This window comes from Macaca mulatta, chromosome 12, assembly GCF_049350105.2.
Source record: "Macaca mulatta isolate MMU2019108-1 chromosome 12, T2T-MMU8v2.0, whole genome shotgun sequence".
Classification (NCBI taxonomy): Eukaryota; Metazoa; Chordata; class Mammalia; order Primates; family Cercopithecidae; genus Macaca; species Macaca mulatta.
In genome coordinates, this window is record NC_133417.1 from 67,148,892 (window position 1) to 67,173,617 (window position 24,726).

A 24,726-nucleotide genomic window follows, 5' to 3' on the forward strand; every position below is an offset into this window, starting at 1 on the left:
TGAAAATGAAAGCGAATATATAGAGCTCGATTTCTTTGTCATTTTAAGGGTATATAAATCTTCAGTTTCTCCACATAAAAATAATATTTTTTCCTAGGCAGCAAATTCTTATGCATTTTGATATGTTTTTGCTTTCATAGAAATGTAAGTAAAATTTAATAATAAAAGAAAATATAATGTATTTCTTACAATAGGGAGAACGCCTTCCCCAGAGATCTTCCTCCTGCATTCACTTTAAAAAATATATTACACACAAACATACACGCACTCCCAAAAAAGCAAGATCAAGAAAGTGCTTGCGTGAAGCCAAAATTAAACCAACCTATTGAGTTTAAATGCCAAGAATTTCTGAAATTGATTTATTTAGGCTTATCTTGTTTTGTTCTTTGTATTTTTCAAACTATGTCAGTCTGGATTTAACTCCTAATGAATAAAGTCCTGCGTTTATGATTTTACAAGTGGATCGTATGGAGTCAATTGGAGGCAGGCCTTGCCGTGAAAAGAATTTGTGCTTTGGAGTCCAACAGATCAGTCTCCAGATCTGAACTTAGCCACTACTTACAAGCGAATTAACCTCCTGTTTTAAAAAATATATATAGAGAGGTAGTAGTCTCTATTTTCTCACTTATTGTGAGAATGATTCGGTTAAACCAAAAAAATGAAACTTGAAGAGAAACAAATTTTAAATTCTCATTAGAGGAGCTTTGAATATTGAAGTTATATTGTATAATAAGTTTAGTTAAGTTTTATGTAGGTGTCATTTCCTCTAGGGAAAATATCAAAGCTAGCTATGAAACAGATTAGAAGATGATAGTAATTGAACTGTTAAGGAAAAGCAGTTATTCATATCAAAAGCTATTGGAATGAACGAAAATTATAACTATCCAGTTAAGAGACAGGATTTTCTTTAGCAATTTTGTAAACAACACAAAGAAGAACAGCTTTGCCTACAATGACAGAAAGTGCCTAAGACCAGCCCAAAAGCCATGGAAAAAAAAAAACGCCTTATTTTGCAATCACATCTTGAGTATTTTGCTAATAAGGCAGAAATATTAACTGAAATCCAAGAAATTTCTTATTTAACATACTCTAGACCTTAAATACTTTAAAATGTTTTAAAATAATTTAGAAACCAAAAATATTGAAGTTAAAAAAAATTCAAACCGAAAAAAAAAAAAGAAAAACCAAGAGGTTGAAGGCCTTTTTAGATCTATTTCAATGTAAAGTCTGCCCTCTGCTGGAGAAAGCTAACATAGCAAGTAGTGGACAAGTAGGTATTCTTTACTCAACGAGCTAAGCTTCATTAGGTAAAATTCAAATTGATTCTTGCTTCTATTCCTACCAGGTAGTGCCTCTCCTACTTTTGGCCTAGAGGCATTTATCACCCCACAGAATATCTTTCCTTTCTTTCCCCTGGCCTCAGTCAGTCGCACACTATTTTTCCCGAAAAGTGGTTTTGCATTACAGCAGGAAACGTGAGGGGAAAGGGCCTCTGTGCATATTGAGAAAGAACAGCACCAACTGCTCCTGTTCTCCTGCGAGTCAGTGGTGACAAGGTCTTTAGTCCACTTTCACTTTTCATGATAATTTCATGTTCATTCTAGTTCTGACCTTGTGATGCATTTTAGCTTCACCTTTGCAGCTATCCCAACCTTCCCTCCAGTTTCATAATCCTCATGCCTGGAAGGTCCAAGCTACCCGGAAAGCTTGAAACATGTGAGCACGTTTGGGCATACACACACAAAGACTGCATGGGCTTCTCAAGTGGGCTTACACTCATACTGCTAATAATATATATTTCCTTTTCTTTTGAAATAACTTAATCTTTTTTGAGAGGAAATAGATCACTTTTATTTTCAGCTCTATGTATATGGATCTACACACACACGCACGCGCGCACACACACACACACTCACATTTTGGTCTGTCAGATTTTCCTCTCCGTGCCAGGGAACATGTGTTCCCGCAGAATGGAGAGAAGCCACCTCCACCCACCTTGCATATTCTCTCCTGGATCCAAGCTTCTAGGAAATGAGTTCCCCAAAGAGAAAAATCACTCTCCTAGAGCCACAGGCCCACATGGCTATCCATGGAGCTCCTCTGTTCCTGTTTATAGAATTTCTACTGCTGAAATGTTTCTAACAGAATTAAATTTGAATTGTGTGTAATGAGGTTGGCTTAGATTGTATCATTGATGCCCTTTAGCCTTTGCACTTAGGTTCTAATAAAGAAAGGTAGTTTTTAAAGCACAGGTTTCAAGGATAACAACCCCCACCAGAATGACCCATTCATTCACTGCCAGTCAGTAATGGAGGCAGAAAGTCCTAGAGTAGAGTCAGTTAAGAGTGAGGAGCCAGATAACCACATGGGAAGTAAATCTTGGCAATAACAAGGTTTGGAGACGGCAAGGTAGAATGTGAATTAGAAACCTCTTTGGCTGGTAAGCACCTTTCAGGAAAGGCTATAGGAGTTAAGCAAATTTAAGTAGACATGAAAGGATGGAGGGAGATATGATTACATTAAGGGTGCCCAGGTAAATGTTCAACAACTGGCTCTTTGGTGGAGGGAGATATGATTTTTAAAAGGTTTGTCAATTTCCATGGTGTAAATATTCGCACTGTGGCCAGTTTCCAGCATGATATCCTGAGTGGAGCTGGAAAGAGATGTGCATGCTGGGCTCTTACAAGCCAGTAAGATCCAGTTCCAGCATTCTGCTAGATATATTCCTCTACCTAAGGACTTCCCTACAATCATCATCTAAGATGATGCTTGTACACACATACATTGTGCTGGTATTTTATAATTATCCAAATGATTAATGGTATACTTTTAAAAGTGTGTGTGTGAGGAAAAGTATTGTAAAAATTGCTGAGAAATTCACTAACTTCCAGTGATCTTAGAAGTCTTAAATCCTACTGCCCTCTCCACAAATGCTCTCTCTCATCAAACTGTTCCTCTGAACACATTTTGAGCTTTCTTGTGCCTGTGCTTTTGCTCATGATGTTTCTGAAACCTGAAATGTTGCCTGCTGCCTCTGTTTACAAATCCAGCATAGTGCTCTCAAGGCTCAGATGAAATATCTGATATGCCTCATCTGGTAAGCTTTCTCATCAGTCTTCCTTCTTTCACAGATCTTGTCTCTTCATCCTGTAATACAGATCTTGCATCTCTTTTACCATGGCTAGATTACGGTTTCTTTGTGGAGGCATGTCACTTGCTTTCCTGCATTAGAGTATAAACTTTTTGAGCAATTCCTCAGTGCTTGGTTCTCTCAATGAGACTATATTATCTGACCAACTCACCTCCTTCTTCCTATTTCTCTGGCTTCTGACTTAATTCGCATCCTAAAATTGTGAAGGGAAGATCTGATGGTCTAAATTAAAATCACTGCTTTTGTTAAAACTCTGCTAAAAAAAAAGCTTTACGTTTGTAGTCATAAACGGGTATCATGAAAATAAATCCAACACGTATTAACTGCACACTAGGGAGATTTCTTTCTGTCTTTCTGTCATAATATCTATGTCCCCATTCCTGAGGTATGAATGGTAATCCTCCTAGAACTATTATGCAACTGTAAGCCATATAACTGACCCAGATACCTCATGCTAGGTTGCAAATAAAACACAAACTTACATAATCCTTTAACAAGTACCAATATCAGTATCAGCATCAGCATCCCTCTCTTTCTCTCAGCTCAAATTAATATCTGTCTTTTGGATTGCCTCAGTAGTACTGCTAGTTCTCAATAATCAATGATAACTAAATTTAGAATAATAAAAAAGTAAAGGAGTGTGCTATCTTACTTCAAACCAGTTCTGATATAGCATGAGTGATTCTGAAACAGTCTTATTGTAAACTACTGTATCAATTATTTTTTTCCACTTAGGTTTCAAATGCTATGGTTTTATTTCTAGAGATTCTAAAAATCTCTAGATTTCTAGAGGTTAGTGCTACAGAACATTATTCTGGTCCTCAAGTGCAAGGATAAATTTTGTGGCACTTTTACAGAAATTAGTATAGACCAAATCTAAGATTGGACTTCGGTCTATAAAAAGGCAAAACAAAACAACAACAAAAAAAAGTGCTATAACAGATTGGGCCAGGGAGAAGAAGGCTGTTTTATAAAGGTCAATTTTTAAACCCCTCCTACAGAACATGATCTATGCAAAATATATCCACAATATATTCCAAAGCATAATGTCACCGGATAAACCTAAGGAGTGGAACATATGGGGAAATATGAGAAAGAAGGTATTAAAGTCTGAAAACAAGCAGGTTGGTAAGCTCATTAGCTGGGGTGGAATTTTAAAATCTTCACGTGAACGAATATATAAATCAAAATACACACATGCAATCACAGTCATGCGCACTGTATATTCACACATGGCACACTCTACAGTTACATTATAATCTTTCACGCTGAAACAGTGAAATTCCATTGGCTTTATAAATGTAAAGGCGCCCTCTGCTGACCAATCTGAGGCATTTGCATTTTCTAGTTTTCACAATAGGGCAGCTCTAACACAATGATTAAAGAAGTTTAGGGGGATTTTCTGCTCCACTCTGCATAAAAGTTTATATCAAATGCAATAAAGTTAATTTAGTTTTAAATGTCACTTAATTTTCTTTGATTTTATTGTAATGCATTAATTCCTAAAATAGTATAATGAAAAAAGGTTAATGTGAAGTAACTACTCACTTGTTTTGACAAAGCAACAGTAGCAGACAATTAAAGACTGATTGCACAACTAATTTTACTGTAAACTTATAGAGGTCAAATAATCCAGTCAATTATTTGCTATAATTAAAATGCTTTTAATAGAAAATGAAAGCAGGCTTTGTGTCCCTCTGATGTTTCCTAGGGAAATCTGGTCTAGAGAAACACCAAAGTTTTGCAGTTATCTTCTTGTTATAAGACGACCAGTGACTTCAGAAAGCAGAACTATAGCATCCAGCATTAAATTCCCATTGATAGTCTGAGAACTGTTCAAATGTTGTTTAGAAATTTTGTTAATTTGGAAAAGGGCAAATGAAAAAATTGATATATCTTAATTACTAACCACTTTTGTAATGAGAAGCAATTGATTGTAAACAGAGGTGGGAGGAGGAAAAAGGACACATATCAACCCCCAAGTTTGGAGATATGACGAAATCACTCTCTAGAACAATCCACTAGAGAACTCTGATATGACCTCTAGTGCCAAAGAGATATGTGTTTAAAATTAGTTTCAAGGTGGGCCACTGTTACTGATGGTGGTGTGTCTTATCCATCAGATGTGTTACACACACACACACACATAATCTTTGCATTAAAGCTATAAATAATTAACAACATTTGCATAGCACTAAGACTACTATGCACTGAGAAAATATTTGAGAAACTGGTTCAGAAATAATAATTATAAATATCTTAATTTAAAATTACAAATAATTTGAGTCTTTTTGCACATGTAAAAATCATATTTACAGACTGTGTGCAGCTTAAGGGACAAGTTTTTTTCAATGCTATCTTGGAAACTATTTGAAACTTTAACCTAATACAATGGAATTCAAAATAAAGACTAAACATTATCAATATCAAGAAGATACACAAAACAAAACTGCACAAATGCCTATTAGAAGCTATGGAGTACCTCCACATTTACCTCGATTGTTACTTCTGTCAGAAAATGCTTATGCAGGCAAAACCCTTCCATAGTAAATTCTGCAAGAAAAACTTCAATCAAAAGAACTCCAATAATTTCTCTGGACTAATGGTACTTTATAAGTTATTAATATCAGTAATTCTTAGTCCTGAAGATAACAAGGAAACAAACAGACACTTGGAATGCCAGCAGCGGTCTCTAAAGCAAAGGTCTGAAGCAAAGTGCTACATTTTCATAAATAAGTGACCCTTTGCTAGTGCTCTGGAAAGGGCCAGAATGGATTAAACTAACCTGCTCTCAAATCCACATGCGAAATCCATATACCATAAGGAATCTAAGGACTAGAAGACCGTTAAGATGTTTGTGAATTGGATGGTTCCTCGGATTACTGTGCGGTTTACTGTATACTCTTACATGCTCTCAGACTATTATATATTTTAATACCCTGTACTATTCTTTCATGGCACATACTGCAAGTGTAGTTATACAGTTACTATTGCTGGGCCAACACCTCCCTCAGTGGAAAGTTCCATGGGGGCTGAAGCCATTTCTTTTCTTTTTTTTTTTTTTTTTGAGTTTTTTTTTTAGTTTTTTTGCTCTTGTTGCTCAGGCTGGAGTGCAATGATGCAATCTCAGCTCACTGCAACCTCTGCCTCCTGGGTTCAAGCAATTCTCTTGCCTCAACCTCCTGAGTAGCTGGGATTACAGGCACCTGCCATCATGCCCAACTAAGTTTTTGTATTTTTAGTAGAGATGGGGCTTCACCATGTTGGTCAGGCTGGTCTTGAACTCCTGACCTCAGGTGATCCACCCACCTCGTCCTCCCAAAGTGCTGGGGTTACAGGTGTGAACCACCACGCCTGGCCTGACTCATTTACTCTTAATTATCTCTTACCATCACAATCTCCAGATAAAGTCGTATTAGGCTCCGTGGCCATGAAGCCATTTCTATTATGTTCCTGAGTTCACAGTACACAACAAGGTGCCTGGCACATGACAGGAGATTGGAAAATAGTTGCTAAATTAAAGAAGTGAAAGGAAGAGAGGGAAGGAAGTTAGAGTGAAACTTCTAAAATAATAAACTTCCTTCTGAAAGGAAGGAGGGAGATAGAGAGAAAGGAACCCAAGAGGAAAAAATAAAAATAAAAACCTTTTCTGTCATATATATTCTGATATAATGTCTAATATCATTATTAAGATTTTTTTTTCACAAGATGCATCTTTAAGTTTTATACTAAGAAGTAAAAATTTAAAAAATTTTAAAACTTTTGCCTTTAATTTTGTTCACTCAAAATTCAGAGTAGATTAACTACAAGCTAATGCAATGCATTAGTCTGGTAATCTTTGATGATAAACCCTCATTTAAGATGCAGCGTCATCTCTCAGCATTAGCTCCATCTTCACTTCTTTCTAGTGTGGATTTACGGAAAATGGCCAGTAACTCATAGAGATGTCAGGTAGCCTGTAAAGGACATTTATTAAAACATGAAAACTCCACACTCAGATAGTGGATTTTGGCATTCCTATAGAATCATGATTTTTAAAGGCAAGTGCAGCTGTTCAAATGAAAAGCAAAACAACAACAGCAGCAACAAGAACAACAAGAACAACAACAACAAAACTATCCTGTATAAGCTTTGCTATTAGCAGCAGCAGCATCACCAGAGTTTCTGAGAAAGGTGGAATCGCATTACATTAAAAAACAAACAGCAGCTCAAGTCTATAATCCCAGCACGTTGGGAGGCCAAGGCAGAAGGATTCCTTGAGCCTAGGAGTTTCCAGACAAGCCTGGACAATATAGTGAAACCCCATTCTCCATAAAAAATACAAAAATTAGCCGGTTATGGTGGCACATGCCTGTGATGCCAGCTGCTTGGGAGACTGAGGTGGGAGGATTATTTGAGTCTGGGAGGTCAAGGCTTCAGTGAGCTGTGTTCGTGCCACTGTACTCCAGCCTGGGCGACAGAGAGACAGCAAGACCCTGTCCCTGCCCGGCCCCCTCCCCCGTAAAAAAAAGAAAAAGAGAAAAATCCACAATCAGGCTAAAAAGCAAGCCAACCGTGAAAACAATTGGTGCTATTTATGACAATGAATTGATATCTTGCATACTTAGGAAGCTCATATAAGCCAACAAAAAGAAGATGAATACTCCAATAGAAAAATGAATTTTAAAAGTATTGATAATTAACGAAACAAAGAGAATGAAGTTCTGAAATTCTTTTTCAGCAGAAATCAGAAAATGTAAATTCAAATAACAAAATACCATTTTTAATAGCGGCCAAATTGAAAAAGATTGAACATGATAATATTATTCGTTCTCGTAGAAGAGAATTCAGGGAAATAAGCACTCGTATCCCATACTGTTGGAGAACATGTAAATTGGTACAAGTTCCTGGAGTGAGATTTGACATTAAGTATCAAATGTGTTAAAATTGTATAAATCATTTGACCCAGAAATTCCAATTATATAATATGTTTTTAAGAAGCAAACTGTGACATAAGTACAAAGAGAGCTATCGAGGCATTATTTAAATGTTCAACAATTGGTCAATTAATTATACTGCATCCAAATGGTGGGACCATTATTTAGTCATTAAAAATCAGGCTGTAGAAGAATATTTAATGAACATAAGAGGAATGACACTATATATACACGTTCAGGTATTTTAAAAGCCCAGAAGCACACATAACCAAATGTTAAGTGTAATATCCATACTCTGGGAATATTGGTGACTTCTTTGTGTGTTTCTGTGTATTACAGATTTCTTGCAATGCATGCATATTACTTATCTAAGTACAAAATAACAAGGCCAGGCGCAGTGGCTCATACCTGTAATCCCAGCACTTTGGGAGGCCAAGTGGGCGGATCACCTGAGGTCAGGAGTTCGAGACCATCCTGGCCAATATGGTGAAACCCTGTCTCTACTAAAAATACAAAAATTAGCCAGGCATGGTGGCAGGTGCCTGTAATCCCAGTTACTTGGGAGGCTGAGGCAGGAGAATCGCTTGAACCCGGGAGGTGGAGGATGCAGTGAGCCAAGATCATGCCACTGCACTCCAGCCTGGGTGACAGAGTGAGACTCCAACTCCAAAAACAAAATAAAATATAAAAATAATAAACTTTCCAGTGGTGTGCTAGAGTTAGTGTATATGGGCTCACAGGAGCTAACTGGTAACTTTTCAGGAATTTTCTGAGTTTTTAACCATAGCCATTACAAAAATTAAATTATATTACATTATATAAACTTACGATTAAAGAAATTATTTCCAAGCAAAGGTAATAAGGTATTTAAAACTCATCACTTAATCATTTAACTGTCATCTTTGATCTGGAGGCTATCTCCGTCTTTTGCATCTGTATGGTGGGAAAGCTGTACAATGCTGTGCCACTGCACAGCTCTTCCCAGCTTTGTTTTCAGTGAGCTTATGTTGGAGGCTTGAAATAAACCTGAACGAGAACATTCAAACCACAGAGACTGGCAAATGCTACAAACTAGGGCTTTTTCTTTTCCCCAGAGAGCTACGTGTTACATTTACTAGCACACCACAGGCTTTAAGCAACTATTTCTTGTGAAAACAGAATAAGGCCTTTTGGCAGTGAAGGGGAGAGGTGGATTATCCTATTAAGAGCAGATTAGAAAGGGAAAAAATAATTAAGTAATTTATTTCTACCAGGGCTGTTTCAGTATCAAAAAGGTGGACATGGTGGTCTTCAGTCCTCACTGATTAGTTAAGGCAATTCAAGCCAAACCCTAGTTCAGCATCTGTTCATCTTCCTTTTTATAGCTTTGATTTTAATTTTTACAACCCAGTTGAATCTCTCTGAGCCATCCCAGTTTAAACCAGAGAAAAAAAGTAATGGCTCTGTTTTATTTTCAGGGTTTTGGGTGAATTAAATTGACTGATCTATTTGAAAGTACTTTGAAACCCATGAAATATAGGGCATTCTTATGATATTTATCTTACAATGACTATGGATTTCTTATAAATTAAAATTAGATGCAGTTGTGTTCATATTTATACCACATTGATATTGGATTAGTTTTAGAAAGCATTTTGGCCAAGAATTATTTTATTTTAATCTCCTCTAAAAATATTATTTTAATATAAAAGTTTACTAACCTTAGTGCCCACATTTTCTCCCTCTGATTAATAGGTTCTGCCCAGTTGGTTTTTCTGGAAGTAGTAATTACTGTATTAAAGTATGTATGTGTTTCAAGTACCTGAAACTACAGAAGAATCTGCAAAAGATGATTCTGATGAGTTATTCTCCAAGCCCCAGACCTCCTTCTCCAGATTTGGCTGAACTGTGGTTGAAAGAAGTTGCTCTTCCACTTGAGGACCATCATCTTGTGATAAATTCTCAATCTCTGTGAATAACAATGCAAGTGTTGGGCAAATCATAGGGCAACACAAGTTTTTTTAGAGCATACATAACTGTTATTGTTATTTTGAAAACGAACCGGAGGTTCCTAATAGAGGTTGCCTGAATATATTTAAATACTTTGAAGTTCTAAACAGAATGTAAATTGTATTACAATGGAAGATTTTATACAATATAAATAGCTGTTATTGTTATTTTGAAAACAAAATGGAGAGCCCCCAATAGAGATTTGCTTTAATATATTGTAATATGTTGATATTTCGAAAGGCTTTGAACGTGCTTCTGTTATGGTACAGTATTTTTAATTGTAATATGAACACAATGAGTAGTTCTTTGTAATGATTAGACTGTAGCTAAGAAAAAAAGATAACGATTATGCTAATGACAAGAAAAGTGATTTCCTGTCTGACCATCACGTTTAGGAAGTAAGTTACTTATTCAGTGACACAAAGTTACATTTAAGGCTGAATTAATGAAAATGCAAATTTGGTAGTTTTCTTTAGCTTTGCTCTTGCCATTTTGTTTCCTCACTGTGTGTTCTGCACGAGACGTACATCTGCTTTAATGTCAGCCTATATTCATGTATTCTGAATTTCTGGGGATTTTTAAAACTTAATGAAATATTCTGTGTCCTTCCTTTCTTCTTTCCTCCATTCCTCCCTTCCAGCTTTTCCTACTTCAACTGTATGTAATGGGTATTTTATTAAGGGCTTATGTGGGTTAAAAAGAAAATCAAGAGTTTTTGCCTTTATGAAGTTGCAATCTGTCAAAGACTGATGCCATAAGGAAAAATTTCTAACGTATCATTTTTTTATTATCTCATCTTAAAGAACACAGGGAAAATGTGCCCCACTTTGTATGGAAAATTTCCTAAAGAAAACTGTTGTGACTTTGGACAAGAAGAAAACTTGGCAATGTTTGCAGTTAGATATTAAGTATGTTAGGGACTATTATATTAGTTAATTATTTTGAACTCACCATATAAACATTTTACATATATTAAGTTATTTAATTCTCAAAATAAACCTACATGGTAAGTAATATTATTGTCTGCATTTTACTGAGGTGATAAGTAATATTATCTCCATTTTATTGAGGAGTAAACTGAGGCACAGAGAAGTCAAGAACCTGGCCAAAGGTCACACATTCAAGGAAGGAGCCAGGATTTGATAAGCATCAGGATCCGGTATGTATCAGGACCCAGAGTCTAAGCTCCTACATTAGTCTGTTTGTGCTGCCATAACAACCGGACCCAGAGTCTGAGCTCCTATTAGTCTGTTTGTGCTGCCATAACAAAACACCATCAACTGAGTGGCTTAAACAACAGACACTTCTTTTCTCACAGTTCTGGGCACTGGAAGTCCAAGATCAAAGTGACAGCAGGGTCAATGTCTGATGAGGGCTCTCTCCTTGATTTGCAGATGGACATATTCTCCCTGCGTCCTCACATGGTTAAGAGAGAGAGAGAAAGAGACAGATGTTTCTCTTTTTCCCTCTTCTTAAAAGGCCACAATTCTATCAGATTAAGGTCCTGTTCTTCTATTCTTATGACTCATTTAAATTTTTTTTTTTTTGAGACAGAGTCTTGCTCTGACACCCAGGCCAGAGTGCAGTGGCACAATCATGGCTCACTGCAACCTCCCCATCCTGGGTTGAGCGATTCTTTTGCCTCAGCCTCCCGAGCAGCGGGATTACAGCTGCATGCCACCATGCCTGGCTAATTTTTGTATTTTTAGTAGAGATGCAGTTTCGCCAGGTTGGCCAGGCTGGTCTCAAACTCCTGACCTCAGGTGATCCGCCCACTTGGCCTCCCAAAGTGTTGGGATTACAGGTGTGAGCCACCATGCCTGGTCTGGCTCATTTAATCTTAATTATCTCCTACTATCACTATCTCCAGATAGAGTCATATTAGGCTCCAACATATGAATAACGGGAGGACAAAATTCCATCCATAGCATTTTACCATTGGCTTCCCCAAATTCATATCTTTACTACATGCAAAATACATTCATCTCTTCTCATCAGCCCAAGTGCCTTAACTCACTGCAGCATGAACTCTAAGTTTAAAGCCAAAGTCTCACCTAAACATTGTCTAAATCAGACATGGATGAGACTGGAGATGTGATTCATGATGAGGCAAATTCATCACCAGCTGTGAACCCGTGAAACCAGAGGAGCTACATGTTTCTTTTCCATAATACAATGGTGGGACAGGCATAGGATGGACATCCTATTCCAAAAAGGAGATATAGGAAAGAAAGAAAGGGTGATGGGTCCCAAGCAAATCCAAAACTTACTAAGGTAAATTCCATCGTATCTTAAGACTTATAAGGCTTGAGAAAAGCTCTGTTTGGTTTGATGCACTGCCTTCCAGGTCCATGGAAATGGCAGGTTCACTTCTAGGGCTCTGCAAGACAGCCTGCTCTCTCTAAGGGCTCCATCCACACAGCTTTCTGTGACGATAGCTCTGCTTCTAAGACACTGGGCAGGGTCATCCTGCCCACTGGGCAGGGCTCACTAAAACCTGAGAGACAGGCTTGCCCTTTGAAACCAAAAAGGAAACTGCCTTGGCCCCTGGGCCTGTGGTGGAAGTAGCAACCCTGATGACTTCTGAATCACTTTTTGGGGCATTCTTTCCTTTCCTTGAAGAACAGCACACATTCACAGCCAAATAGCTCTACGGTCTGGTTCTGTAGAATCCAGAAAGTCCAGTATCCTTTTCTCATTCTTCCCTGCCTTCTCTGTCTCCTTCAGTTCAAACTGAAAGTGTATTTGCTGGTATAATGTATCTCTATTCCTACCTTCTGCTGAAATGACTGATTAAGTCCATGAGTGGCACCCATGATCTTGTTATCAATTGGTTGTTCAGCCACACCCTTGGTGTTCTCTTTATAACACAGTTTCTCATTTTTTGCAATATGAATAGGCTGAGGATTTTCCAGATATTTAAATTTTGGTTCCTTTTTGCGTAACAACTCCTTCAATTAACTTCTCTTCTTTTGCATTTTACTATAAGCAGTCAGGAGAAACCAAGATGCTCCTTAAACATTTTACTAAGAAATTTTCTCAGCCAAATATCCAAATCCATCACTTGTGAGATCAAGTTTTATGCCATTTTATAAAAGGATCACCTTTCTTCCAGTTTCCAATGACATTTTTCTCATTTCTTTCTGTGACCTCACCAGAATCACCCTTAACACCCATATTTCTACCATTTACCAAAAACTCTTAAAGTCTCTATCAATTACCCAGTTCCAAAGCCACTTCTACATGTTTAGGTATTTGTTACAGCAGCACCCCACTTTTTATACCAAAGTTTTCATTAGTTTGGGTCACCAGAACAAAACTGCAATGATTATAATTAATTAATAGTTAACTTTCAATTTGTCTTTCATATGATATTTTTGGAAACATAGGATGCATACTACGAAAAGAAAAATAAGATAGCAGTTTAAGTGAGGTTTACAAATAATGTATGAGAAGGAGCTATAAAATGTTATGTTATTACCGTCGTTGAATGCTTTTTAAAATCTCACATTAGGTAATGTTGAGATATATTGACAAAACAATCCTTTTATCAAATGCTTAATACATTGCTTAAAAATGTATAAAATGTTCAGAATAATATGCAGCAGATTTTTAATAACCACTAAAATACTTTCTTCCAAGGTATTTGTGTATATTCAATGTTAAATAATCTTGATAAAAATTTCTGGTAGTCATATCATTTCTAAAATAAGGTAGTAGAAAGAGTGTTGGTTGAACTAAAAATGGTCTTTGATCAGTTGATTTTTTCCCAGGCATCAATTTCCTCATTTGTAAAGGTGATAAAATAGATCACCTTTACAATGATGATATATCACATATGTTCCACTCTTAAAATTTTGATTCTAAAAATCTTGGTGTTTAGCATTGTGTCTGTCTGCTTTATTGAACTCTCAATCACTAGGCAGAATTGGAAAAATCTTCCTAGGTAAAATTACCTGCATTGCTTTCTGAGCAATCAGTGCCTGTTAACTCTTGGACAAGTTCATCGTTTCCTGTTTGACGAAGAACATCCAGAAATGCAGAGAACCAGTTTTCTTTCTGCACAATCCTTTTTAGTAGTTCTCTTACACCTGATTCATTTCCGTTGTTTTCTGCAGCAGCAATCTGTTGTAAGAGAAAATTAGAATTAAGTAAGATCAAACATCTTCTGAATAACCTTAAACAGGAAATACCATTTAGAAAAACTGAGCAATTAAGCATAAGTATAAATAAAGGCTTACATTGAAACATTGAAGAAAATAGCTATGTTACCTGTAGCAATTCTGAAGTTGGCAGGGAAAAAAAAAAGTCTCTGGACCAAAAAAAAAAAAAAAAAAAAAAAAAAAAAATTCTCTGGACCAAGTGTCCTTTTAAATATGAACCATTTTTTTAACGCTATTGAATTATTCAAACCTGACACCTACAAAATAAATTTTACCTCAGCCATTCCCGAATAAAGGGTAGAAGAGAAAGTATCTTTAGTTTGTAGCCATGTTATATCTGTTTTCACCAATTTCTTTCTGTATATCTAGGACTGGCTATATTTTTTCAATCTATGGAGTCTGTAAACAGGAAATCAAACATTTCTTATGTAATTCTTCTGTCTTCATGATTATCATTATGAAATAAGTAATTGCTACTGCAGATTTATGTTCTTTCCTATTCAATATTTGCACAGTTGATTATTACTATAATCAATTTTTCTCAAATTTGTGTTTATTTAATGTTATGGGAAATTTGTTTTTATACCTTTTTTTGGAAATATGGGGCAGAATTATTTTTATATCCATTCATTAGAGTCTTTAGACTTCATTTATTTTCTCTTTTAGGTTAATCTAGTAAATTCTTTTTAAATGTGGATCATTTGTGTAATCATTGTTACAGCGCATCTCCTTAGGTCATAATACAGCAATAAGGATTTGGAGGAAAGATGAACTCAAGCCATGTTTAGACATGAAAGAAGTTAGGCAGGACATCGTTAGCTTTCTGTGGCATTTAGCAATTTACTTCATCTTCCTAGACCTCGATTACAATATGTGGAAAACAAGGCAGCTGAAAAGAAATTTCGGAGTTTCTATATCTTAGCTGCACATTAGAAACAATCATAGAGCTTTAAAAAATACTGATGCCTAGGAAACACCCCTAAAAGATACTGATTTATTTTATCTATGTTAGGAACTCAGATATTAAAGAAAAATTAAAGCATCTTATGTGATTCTATCAACCTCCCAGATAAGAAATATTGCCTTTGATATTATCAAAGGTCCTTCTCAACATTTGCCAATCTTCCACATGTAAAATTTGGATTGTTTAGTTCTTTCCTACAAATTTATGTATTTTCTAGTCCTATAAATATATTCCATAACCTTTTATGTCAGCAATTTGTTAATGTTTTTGGAACAATGTCTGGCACTAATTCAGTGTTAGAATTATTATGGATGACTGGGAAGAGTCATTGTTACAAACACCTCACCTGCACAAGCACATGCTGCATGGTCTCTACCCAAGGGATATTTCCGTCTTAACATCTAGTAGTTAAGAATGCTGTTCTAGGGGACTTGTATTAATCCAGCAGCCCAGAAGTAGGTACCAATATTAACTCATTTACAGATCAGAAATCCAAGGCACAGAGATGTTTAGTTATCTCTCTGAGGTCACAAAGCCAGTAAGTGGCAGAATTAGAATTCGATCCCAGGCAATTGAATTTAGAGGTTGAATCCTGCCTTCTTGAACTATAATTATAGCTTATAATTTTCTCCAATTTTAGTTCATTTTCTGGCAAGAAGTGGTTAAAAATAACTATTTGAACTCAGTAAATTTCAAGTGAATTCAGTCCATGTCATCTACAACATTTTCTAAGCAGATTTTTGCTCATTTTTTACCATTGTTTTTCTAACTCTCTTAGTCTCCTAGTGGAAATTCTTTGGCTTCCCTGGTGTTGTAACATCTTTATTATCATCTGCTAATTTAACAAGTAATTGCTATAGATGTAAATAAGACTAGTTTCAGTGCCTTCTTTTAACTCAGCCATTCTCATATTTTATTACCCCATCCTTTAATCAGCTTTAAATACATTTGAAAGAAGCAATCAGGAAGGATTTCCTTAAAAAGAACCAGTGAGGCACTGTAACAAATACTGTTATTAAAAAATCCCTAAGCATATTCTATCCACAAAAGTTTCTTCAACTACTAATCTATTAAGTCAACTTTTACTGTGGAATCATATTTGTCAAGCTTTCTTTGCCTTTATTGAGTCCAAGCATGTAAGGATCATGATGTCATTATTTCCTAAACATATTCTTACAATTTGAATGTGGAACTACATATATCTGTGCAATTTTAGCAGCCTCATCAAGATGCTGAATTTTTAAGAAATCTTCTCAGTTTTGGTGCTGGAAAGTACATCAACTCCCTTTGACGCAATTATATAATTTTAAAAATTTAATCTGTTCTCCTAAAACATTGTAAAGATATTAGATCCCAATATGTAAACACAATTACAGAAATTCGTGGAAGGCAAATATTTAGATTTGAGACTGCAACAAGTCATAAAACGATTGTCACCCATTCCCCTACTCCACTCGAAGTTTTCTCTATGAAGTTAAAAATGGATGGATGTTATCATGACTATGTAGTCTATTAACACATTGTTAACTAAATTATGAAATATAAAACAAAATTAATTGGGGATAATACAATTCAATGCTTTCATATTCTAAATTATTTGATATGTTTTTTCTTTCCAACAGAAATCAGTGAAGAAACCAATGACATTTCCATAAAGCACTGGCTTGCCAACACAATTGTACAGTTTAATGCAAATGTTTTCTTCCTTTTATAATAATCTTAGATAGCTATTTAAATATGATGGTGATTTTTTTAACCCAGCAGAGTTCAACTCTCAGATAAAAGTAAATCAAGAAGCAAAACCTGTATGTTAAAAATAAAGAATTTTAAAGAACCAGTTTCCCACAAAAAGTTAATATCTTAACCCAATAAATATTTATTGTCACATTGACATAGCTAATTTCTTAGTCATACTTTTTTTTTTTTCAAATGAAATTCTTATCCTTCCTAATTTGCCAGACAATACAATATTCTTGGGGAGATTGACTTGGGTACTCAACTTGATGTTGGGAGAACTGGACTGTTTTCAGCTGGACTAGTCATGGCATCTCTGGTTCTCCTGTGTAAAAGAAAGGGGTGTGGAGTCTCCAGGACTACAGATGCTTTGTGTTCTGAACTGGCCAGGGATGAAACATGCACCTCTCTTTAGCTGTTCAGCTTGATTATTAAGACACTATGGAAATGTTTATATGATCACTTCAGTTCCCAGAGTTCATGACTGCCTAAGTTGATGGGTGTGCCAAGTTGTAACAATGCCAAGTTGTAACTTAGCATCCTAAAAGAGGAGCAAGGCGGTACAAGGATCGCTTTATTATAATGATTGATAAAATGGCATATATATTACTGCTGAATCTCTGGTATTTAGAATAGTCCCTTGTATACAGTAGACATTCTTCTTTCCTTCCTTCCCTCCCTCCCTCCCTTCCTTCCTTCCTTCCTTTCATTCTTTCTTTCCTTCTTTCCTTCTTTCTTTCTTTCTGACAGAGTCTTGCTCTGTTGCCCAGGCTGGAGTGGAGTGGTGCGATCTTGGCTCACTGCAAGCTCTGCCTCCCGGGTTCACACCATTCTCCTGCCTCTGCCTCCCGGGTTCACACCATTCTCCTGCCTCAGCCTCCCGAGTAGCTGGGACTACAGGCTCCCACCACCAAGCCCAGCTAATTTTTTTGTATTTTTAGTAGAGACTGAGTTTTACTGTGTTAGCCCGGATGGTCTGGATCTCCTGACCTCGTGGTCCGCCCTCCTCGGCCTCTCAAGGTGCTGGGATTACAGGTGTGAGCCACCGTGCTCGGCCTACAGTAGACATTCTTTCATCAACACTGATGAACACTATAACACAACTTCAAGAAAGGACAAAACAGTCTCTGTGTTTTTCTCCTGTCTTTTCACCACTAGCATGGCATCTGGCACAAAGATGCCACTCAATAAATTCAAACTGAATGAATGAATGAATGAATAAGTTTTTGGGTACTTGCTGGACACAAACCTATGTCTAAAGTCATTTTCAGAAGGCCTGCTGGAATCAGGGGCAGGGGCTAGGAAATGGGGTGGGAATCCTAAACTGAAATAATAGATCAAGTAGAAAATGTCTATGGTAAAACAGAAAAAGAACAAAAATACCAGACCATTTTATGGAAGTCTTGATTACTTATTTTAAACCATCAAAAACGCAAATTTGGAAATCTTATTTTCATCATTCATCCATTCTTTAATGCCTAGCAACACAATTCAATACATCATGTGTTTTCAATACTTATTCCAGACACTTTCAGAAATAAATTCAATCAGTCTATCAATCAAGTAATCAATGCTTATTAAACACCAACCCTATACCTAATCCTGGTTAGGTTCTGGGATGAAAGAGGTAATTTCTTTTTCAAATCAGTATAATCTAGGGACTTTAAGAAGTATATCTCAATTGCAACATGGGGAATTTACCTAAATCTCTCAAACTTAAATTTACAAGGAAATGTAATCAGATGAATAGTAATAAAAGTCAACACCATTATCATATCAAATAGCTCTGATTTATAAGCTTTTTCATAAACACTATTTCTGATTTGATGTTGAATAAAATACTGTGAGAAATTTTATGATGTCCATTTTCACAGGTAAATGTAGCATCAGGGAACTTAAATAATTTGGCCCGAAGTAACACATACAGTAAGAAGCCAAGATAGACCTCAGATCCATGTGTTCCCCTTCTACAGTCTTATCACACTTTGCTGCTGTAAGATAAACCTTCATCAATGACCACCACCTCAATATAGATTATTCTTCCAAACATAATGTTTGCTTCTCATTGTCCACCATAGCTTATTTTTGGAACTGATAATACATGTAAAATGATGCACACAACAATTATTCCAGACTCTCACAGAGATACTATTACTTCCTAGAGAGCCTCAAATGTATAGCTGCTTAGTCTTTCGGGGCCTCCTTTGAAATGTGAATCAGAGGGAGAATTTGGGTTGCTTTGGCCTTAACTGCTACTAGTACAAGAAAGTCCCTTTACTCTATATCTTCTTTGTGTCAAATCCCTTGCATTACTGCTAGCTGCCTCCAAGCTTGCCAGAATCAAGAACTTGGATAAAATCTAGCTGGCGGAAATTCAATCCAGGCAAGACAAAAGTGATGCTGATAGGCAGAAGTATTTAGAGTAAATAGGGAGAAGTGCTGTTTCGCTGGCAATCGGGACATCATACCCACCAAACATAAACAGCTTTGTGGTGTTACTGGACTCTGTTGCTTCTGGACTTCTAACAGCTACTGTGGCTGGAAATGCCATCTTCCATCTCCAGCTGGCTTGAAGGCTGCATACTTTCTTCCAAATTAAGATTCTGCCACAGTGATGTACACATTTGTCATATCCAGCTGGACTACTATAATGCGTTCTAGCTTGTTCTCAATACACAAAACGACATAAACATTACAGACAACAGTGCAAAGTAATTTACTTGTTGGGAAAACTGGCCATCAAAATTAGATGCATGTTTGGGTCTTTGGACAGGCCCTGTGTCTGTCAAGTCTACAAAAGATCACTAACTTTATTCACTAAAGACTAAATTACATCATAGGCTATAGCCAATCAATCAAATGCCCAGAAGTTAGTAATGAATACACAAACAATGGATGAACCAAAAAGAGAGGAAAAAAATGTGAAAATCATACAGTGGTGTAGACAAAGCCTTTGACTTTTAGTCATGGCTTTATTCATCTACATGTCTTTCAAAACAAGACTTTTGACTTACGAGCCTGAGTAAGTCAGATGCAAACAGGTCAGCATTTATACACACCTCAGTACATCTTCACTTATCAAAAAACAATTCATATCACATTTAATGTAAAGTCATCAGTAAAATTCGCCCTGTCAAAATGCCACCTTAAGAAAAATCCAGTTTCTTCACTAATATGAAAAACTGAAATTAGCAACACATTCTTTCAATGAATTGTTTTTAAATTTTGATTCTCAGAAAATGTAGAAACTTTGATTAAAGAAAGAGAAAAGGGTGTGTGTGTGTGTGTGTGTGTGTGTGTGTGTGTGTGATTGCAATTTACCCATTTGGGCTAAGAATAAATGGCACAATATGTAATGTGGGGCAAAGATTGGAAAACTTTTTCTCTAAAATGCCAGATAATACATATTTTCGGCTTTAAGGGCACATAGTCTCCATCCAATTGCCTTTGGAGTAGAAAGGCAGCCACAAACAATATGTAAACAAACGAACATGACTGTGTTCCAATAAAACTTTATGAACACTGAAAATTAAAAATTGAAAAATATAGAGACCGTCCTTAGCCTGTGGGCCTGAAAAAAACAGTAGCAGGCTGGATTTAGCCCGTGGGCCGTAGTTTGCTGACCCCTGCTCCGTGCAACTACATTAAATAAGAAAAACATTCAACACTTTGGGCAAATTATTTAATCTGCCTCAGGTTTTCTCATCTGCAAAATGGAGTTAATAACATTAGGAGCCTCAGTGGGTTACTCTGAACATGAACTGTAGTAATACATTTTGAAAATGATACCAAGTGCACATAGTAAGTGTTCAATACATGTTACCTGTTAATATACATTACAATTCTAAAGTTAACTCCTTTTTAGTTCAGTGAAAAGATTAGAAAAGTAGTTCTTTTGTGTTTAAATTTTCAACATTGTCTTAAAGTGCCTAGATGTTGTCTTCTCAAAGGAAGAAACTAGATGTGCCCAAAGATGTCATGCACATTTGGAAAGGGGCAAACGCACAAGGAAACCTGCTTTGCAAAATCTGCCTAAAAGGCTAGCTCCGTCTGAACAGACACCTACCCGGTTTCTGTCTTCAATTGTCAACAGTTCCTCCTCCATGCACTTATCCAAGACGTCTCTAACTAGAAGCTTGTCCACCAGAGTGGGCTGAAGGAGGTTCAGCAGTTGGAGACATTCATCATGAGCGTTCTCAAACGATGGAGAGGGCAAGTCAGTGAGCTCAGGGTTCATGTAGCGGGCGGCCAGAGGGCTGCCCGCTCTTCGGAGGGCCTCCACGAATTCCCGAGTCCAACCAAGGTGCCAGACTCCCTTCTCCAAGGTGCTCAGGAGCAGTTCAACTGCCTGCATGTTCCCGGAGGTGGCGACCGTCCTCTGAATCTGCTCCTTCACCTCTGCAGGCAGAAAGGTCAGGTAGTCCAGCACAGGCTCCACCTGGATGTACATTTTCACCCTGGCCCTGAAGCACGAGATGAGATAGCGGAAATTCTCGTCTGTGGAATACCCATTCGACATCTTTCTTTCTCAGAGAAGGGAGAGTGTTCTCCCAAGCAGATGGTGCTGTTCTTTGCGGGACAGGTGAGATGTGCGTGCCGCTGTCCGCTGCCCACTTGGAGGAGAAGGGTCTACCTCTCTGTGCCTGACAACGACCAGGTTGCCCGCAGAGCCCTCCGGCCGGCGCGCGGGGCTGCGGTCGCACCTGGGCAGGTGGGCAGGTGGGCAGCGGGGAGGCGCGCGGGGCCGCGGGCGCGGCACTTTGGACTCTGCGGTGTGCACCCCGGGTCCCGAACCGGGTCGATCCGGCTGCACAGACGGGTAGGAGCTTCGAGTCTAGCTTTCTGTCAGGCAGTTTTTAAAGAGTTTCCCAGACTTTGGTTTCTGTTTCGATTCTCTTTTCAGGACTTTGCAAACGTAATCGGCCTAGAGGGGAGGGAGTTTCCTCAGGGAGGCGCCACCTTTTGGTCGGGGCGGGTGAAGACGGGAGGCCTTTGGTCAAGGACACCGCGGGAAACAGAAAAGGAAAGCGAATTCTCTCTGGCACCAAGACCAACACTCTAGCAAAGCTCCTCCTGCGGTTATTTTGTTTTCCCAGCGGGGTTCTGCCTTAACAATCAGGTCCTTTGTAGGTCAAAACGTGCAGTGCATAAAAGCCTGTGATTTGGGACTTTCCAATGGGGAAGTGAACAGAAACTGCCACAGACCCGGCCGTGAACAGGGAGTTACCCTCGGCTGGTGAATGCAGCAAGGCAGGCCTGGCTGAGGTTGGTGAGACTGCGAGGGACAGGTGAGAGATGAAGCTCAGAAGACATCTTTGCAGAGATGTGGAGAAGCCAGGAGGAAGTCACCTCTGTGCCCTCCCTAAAATAAACCTGACCTCCCGTGGGTTCCCAGACACTAACTTGTTTCCCTGGGAATTTGCAGGTGGGTACGAAAAAGTGAGTAACAATAAACAGTTAACTTTACTGCCTCATATTTAGATTGCTGGTATTTATGCAGCTTTGACCAGAACCTGGTAACAGATGTGGATGGCCTTGAACCACCAACTCAGCTTATACGGAAGTCAAGACTGAAGGCTTCCTAGATTCCAGCTTGTAAGTTCCCTATATTCTTTAATATACAACTTTCCTTTAATAAAACAAAACAAAAAAATCCCCCAACAACTTATTTTTGATATAGCTGCCATTCTTTTCTTGGATTCAATACAGCAAGTTTTGGCTGGAGCAGCTAGGAACTTAATTAGCAACTAATGTACCAACTTGTAGTAAACATCAACATTTGTCTATGTCATGAGAGAAAAAAAACATATTCACACTGAAAAATGGCAGCTTCATTTTGGTACAGAAGCCACATGAATGTGAGTCCTTAAGGTTACTTCTCATTTAGGAGGCATTCTGTAGTCACGTGTGACTGTGGGTGGTAGGCACATACACACCATAACTAGAACCTCATGGTCCAGAATTATATAAAGGATGGAGAGATCATTCAGGTTATCAAAGAGACATATTTAGGAAAAATAATCTGTTAGCACAGTACATTCAATAAAGTCTGTGTAGACCAGGAAAACCTGATAGTGCTTTGAACTGGATAATAGAAGTACAGAGTCTTGGTGAGTGTTGACTAAGGGCATACAAAATATCCAAATGAGCACTTTATGGCAAGGTGTCCTATTTTATTCTCTAATTATCTTATGTAGCAAGACTTTTTCTACCCCTGAAGGATTGTAAGCTGCTTGAAGAAGGGATATATTTACACAGTAACTAGTACACTACTCACAGGTAGTGGGACCTTGATGATATCTCTCCTGGGAGTTGTATTTGAGTTGACCCCAGTGGCTGGAATAATGTCAAATACACTGAAAGTTGAAGTAAATGAAACCTTGGACTTGCAGGTAGGCCTGATTTATACTGTTCTTTTCTGTTTCTTCACAGAACCCTACTCCTTTTTCACTTAATTTTGGGAGTTGACCTTGTGCCCAGATAGAGGATAATCCAATTAGATATTTCTACAAAAGTACTCAAATTATTAATTTAAAGTATTGGGTCTATGAAAATATCTTTTAGGGCTATTGCAAAAACATACTCCTATCCTCCAGCTGCCAGTGGGTTTTATTCAACATGTTAAAGCACAAACTAACCAACCAAAAAACATCCTTTTTCCTGGCACTTATCCTTCCGTTTCTTGGTTTCAAACATGGGGGAATGAGAAGGGGTTGCTGACTGAATACGGGGAACCAGTTAATGTTATTTTCTTCATACCACTTAATTGTTGCTCTGGAAGAGAAAGGATCAAATGTTTGGTATTTGACCTTTTCACAAACACCAAACATTTAAACCAAAGATATTTAAATATTTGGCATTCAAATTATGTCATTCATTATATCATCCAGTCATTTAAAATATGTTTATTAAGTATCTATTACATGACCAGCACTGATCTAGGTGCAGTTAATAAAATTAACAAAGTTCCTACTTTTATGGAGTTCACATTCTAATGGGAGTGGGAAGATAGATGATTAGTAATGGCTAAAAAATACACAATGTGCTATGTGAGGATAAATGCCATGAAGACCATAGTAAATCTAGATAATAATGTATATTACAATTTCACAGGTTGATTTCCCTAATAGTCATCCTCATCTAACCCTATGAGCATCACATAGTACCCAACAATAGCAATTCATATTTTCTCACAAGTAGGAGTCACTCTGCTGGATGAGGTCTGAGTGATGAGGATTAGGCGTGGGTGGGAGGGACTTCTTTTTTAGGAATCTCCCATGGTCTTGATAGGACCCTTTTTGGAAAAAGGAGGTTAAGGAAACAGAAGCCAAGACACAGTCTCTCACAATGTATCCTTTTTTCATCTATATTTTTTGCATCATGATTTAGTTTATTTTCTGTTTTTCACTTGAGTAATTAATTGTTTTCCTCTGTCAAGTTTCTTCTAAGAGGTTTCATTTTAATCCTCTTCACCAGTTTCCAAATGTAAGTTTCTTTTTCCTTTCTCTTTTGAGGTAGGAGATCCTGCTGAACTATGTATTTTCCCATTGTTATGCAACTTTTCATTTGAGTTTTTAAAAAGTAGTAACAATAATAGCTGCTACTACAATTTAATGACCATGCGTAGCAGTAATGTCTTTTTCAAAGAAAATGACAATAATTTAAGTTTAGTGAGAAACCCTGGAATTGTTGTTCTGTTCCTTTACTTGTTTGCTCATTTGTATCAATAATGAGCTTGCTTTGTGTAATTTGAAGTGTTAGATTCTCTTAACCTGGCAGTGTGGGGTATGGTTAAGCACAGAGACTCTG

At 37.4% G+C, this 24,726-nt stretch overlaps 2 protein-coding genes across 2 annotated transcripts in view; one reads left to right on the forward strand and one right to left on the reverse strand.

The window, feature by feature from the left end:
- The window catches only part of IFIH1 (interferon induced with helicase C domain 1), a 51,163-nt gene extending 29,727 nt beyond the window's left edge, over positions 1 to 21,436 (reverse strand). Inside the window, 3 exon segments of the mRNA NM_001047123.2 lie at positions 9,869 to 10,015; positions 14,013 to 14,181; positions 20,984 to 21,436. Of these exon segments, the coding sequence (NP_001040588.1) occupies positions 9,869 to 10,015; positions 14,013 to 14,181; positions 20,984 to 21,436 (769 nt within the window).
- A 611-nt stretch (positions 21,437 to 22,047) lies between these two features.
- The window catches only part of GCA (grancalcin), a 44,506-nt gene continuing 41,827 nt past the window's right edge, over positions 22,048 to 24,726 (forward strand). The window contains exons 1-2 of the mRNA XM_077956374.1: positions 22,048 to 22,205; positions 22,399 to 22,512. The gene's annotated coding sequence lies outside the window, so the exon portion shown is untranslated. The remainder of the gene's footprint in view (positions 22,206 to 22,398; positions 22,513 to 24,726) is intronic.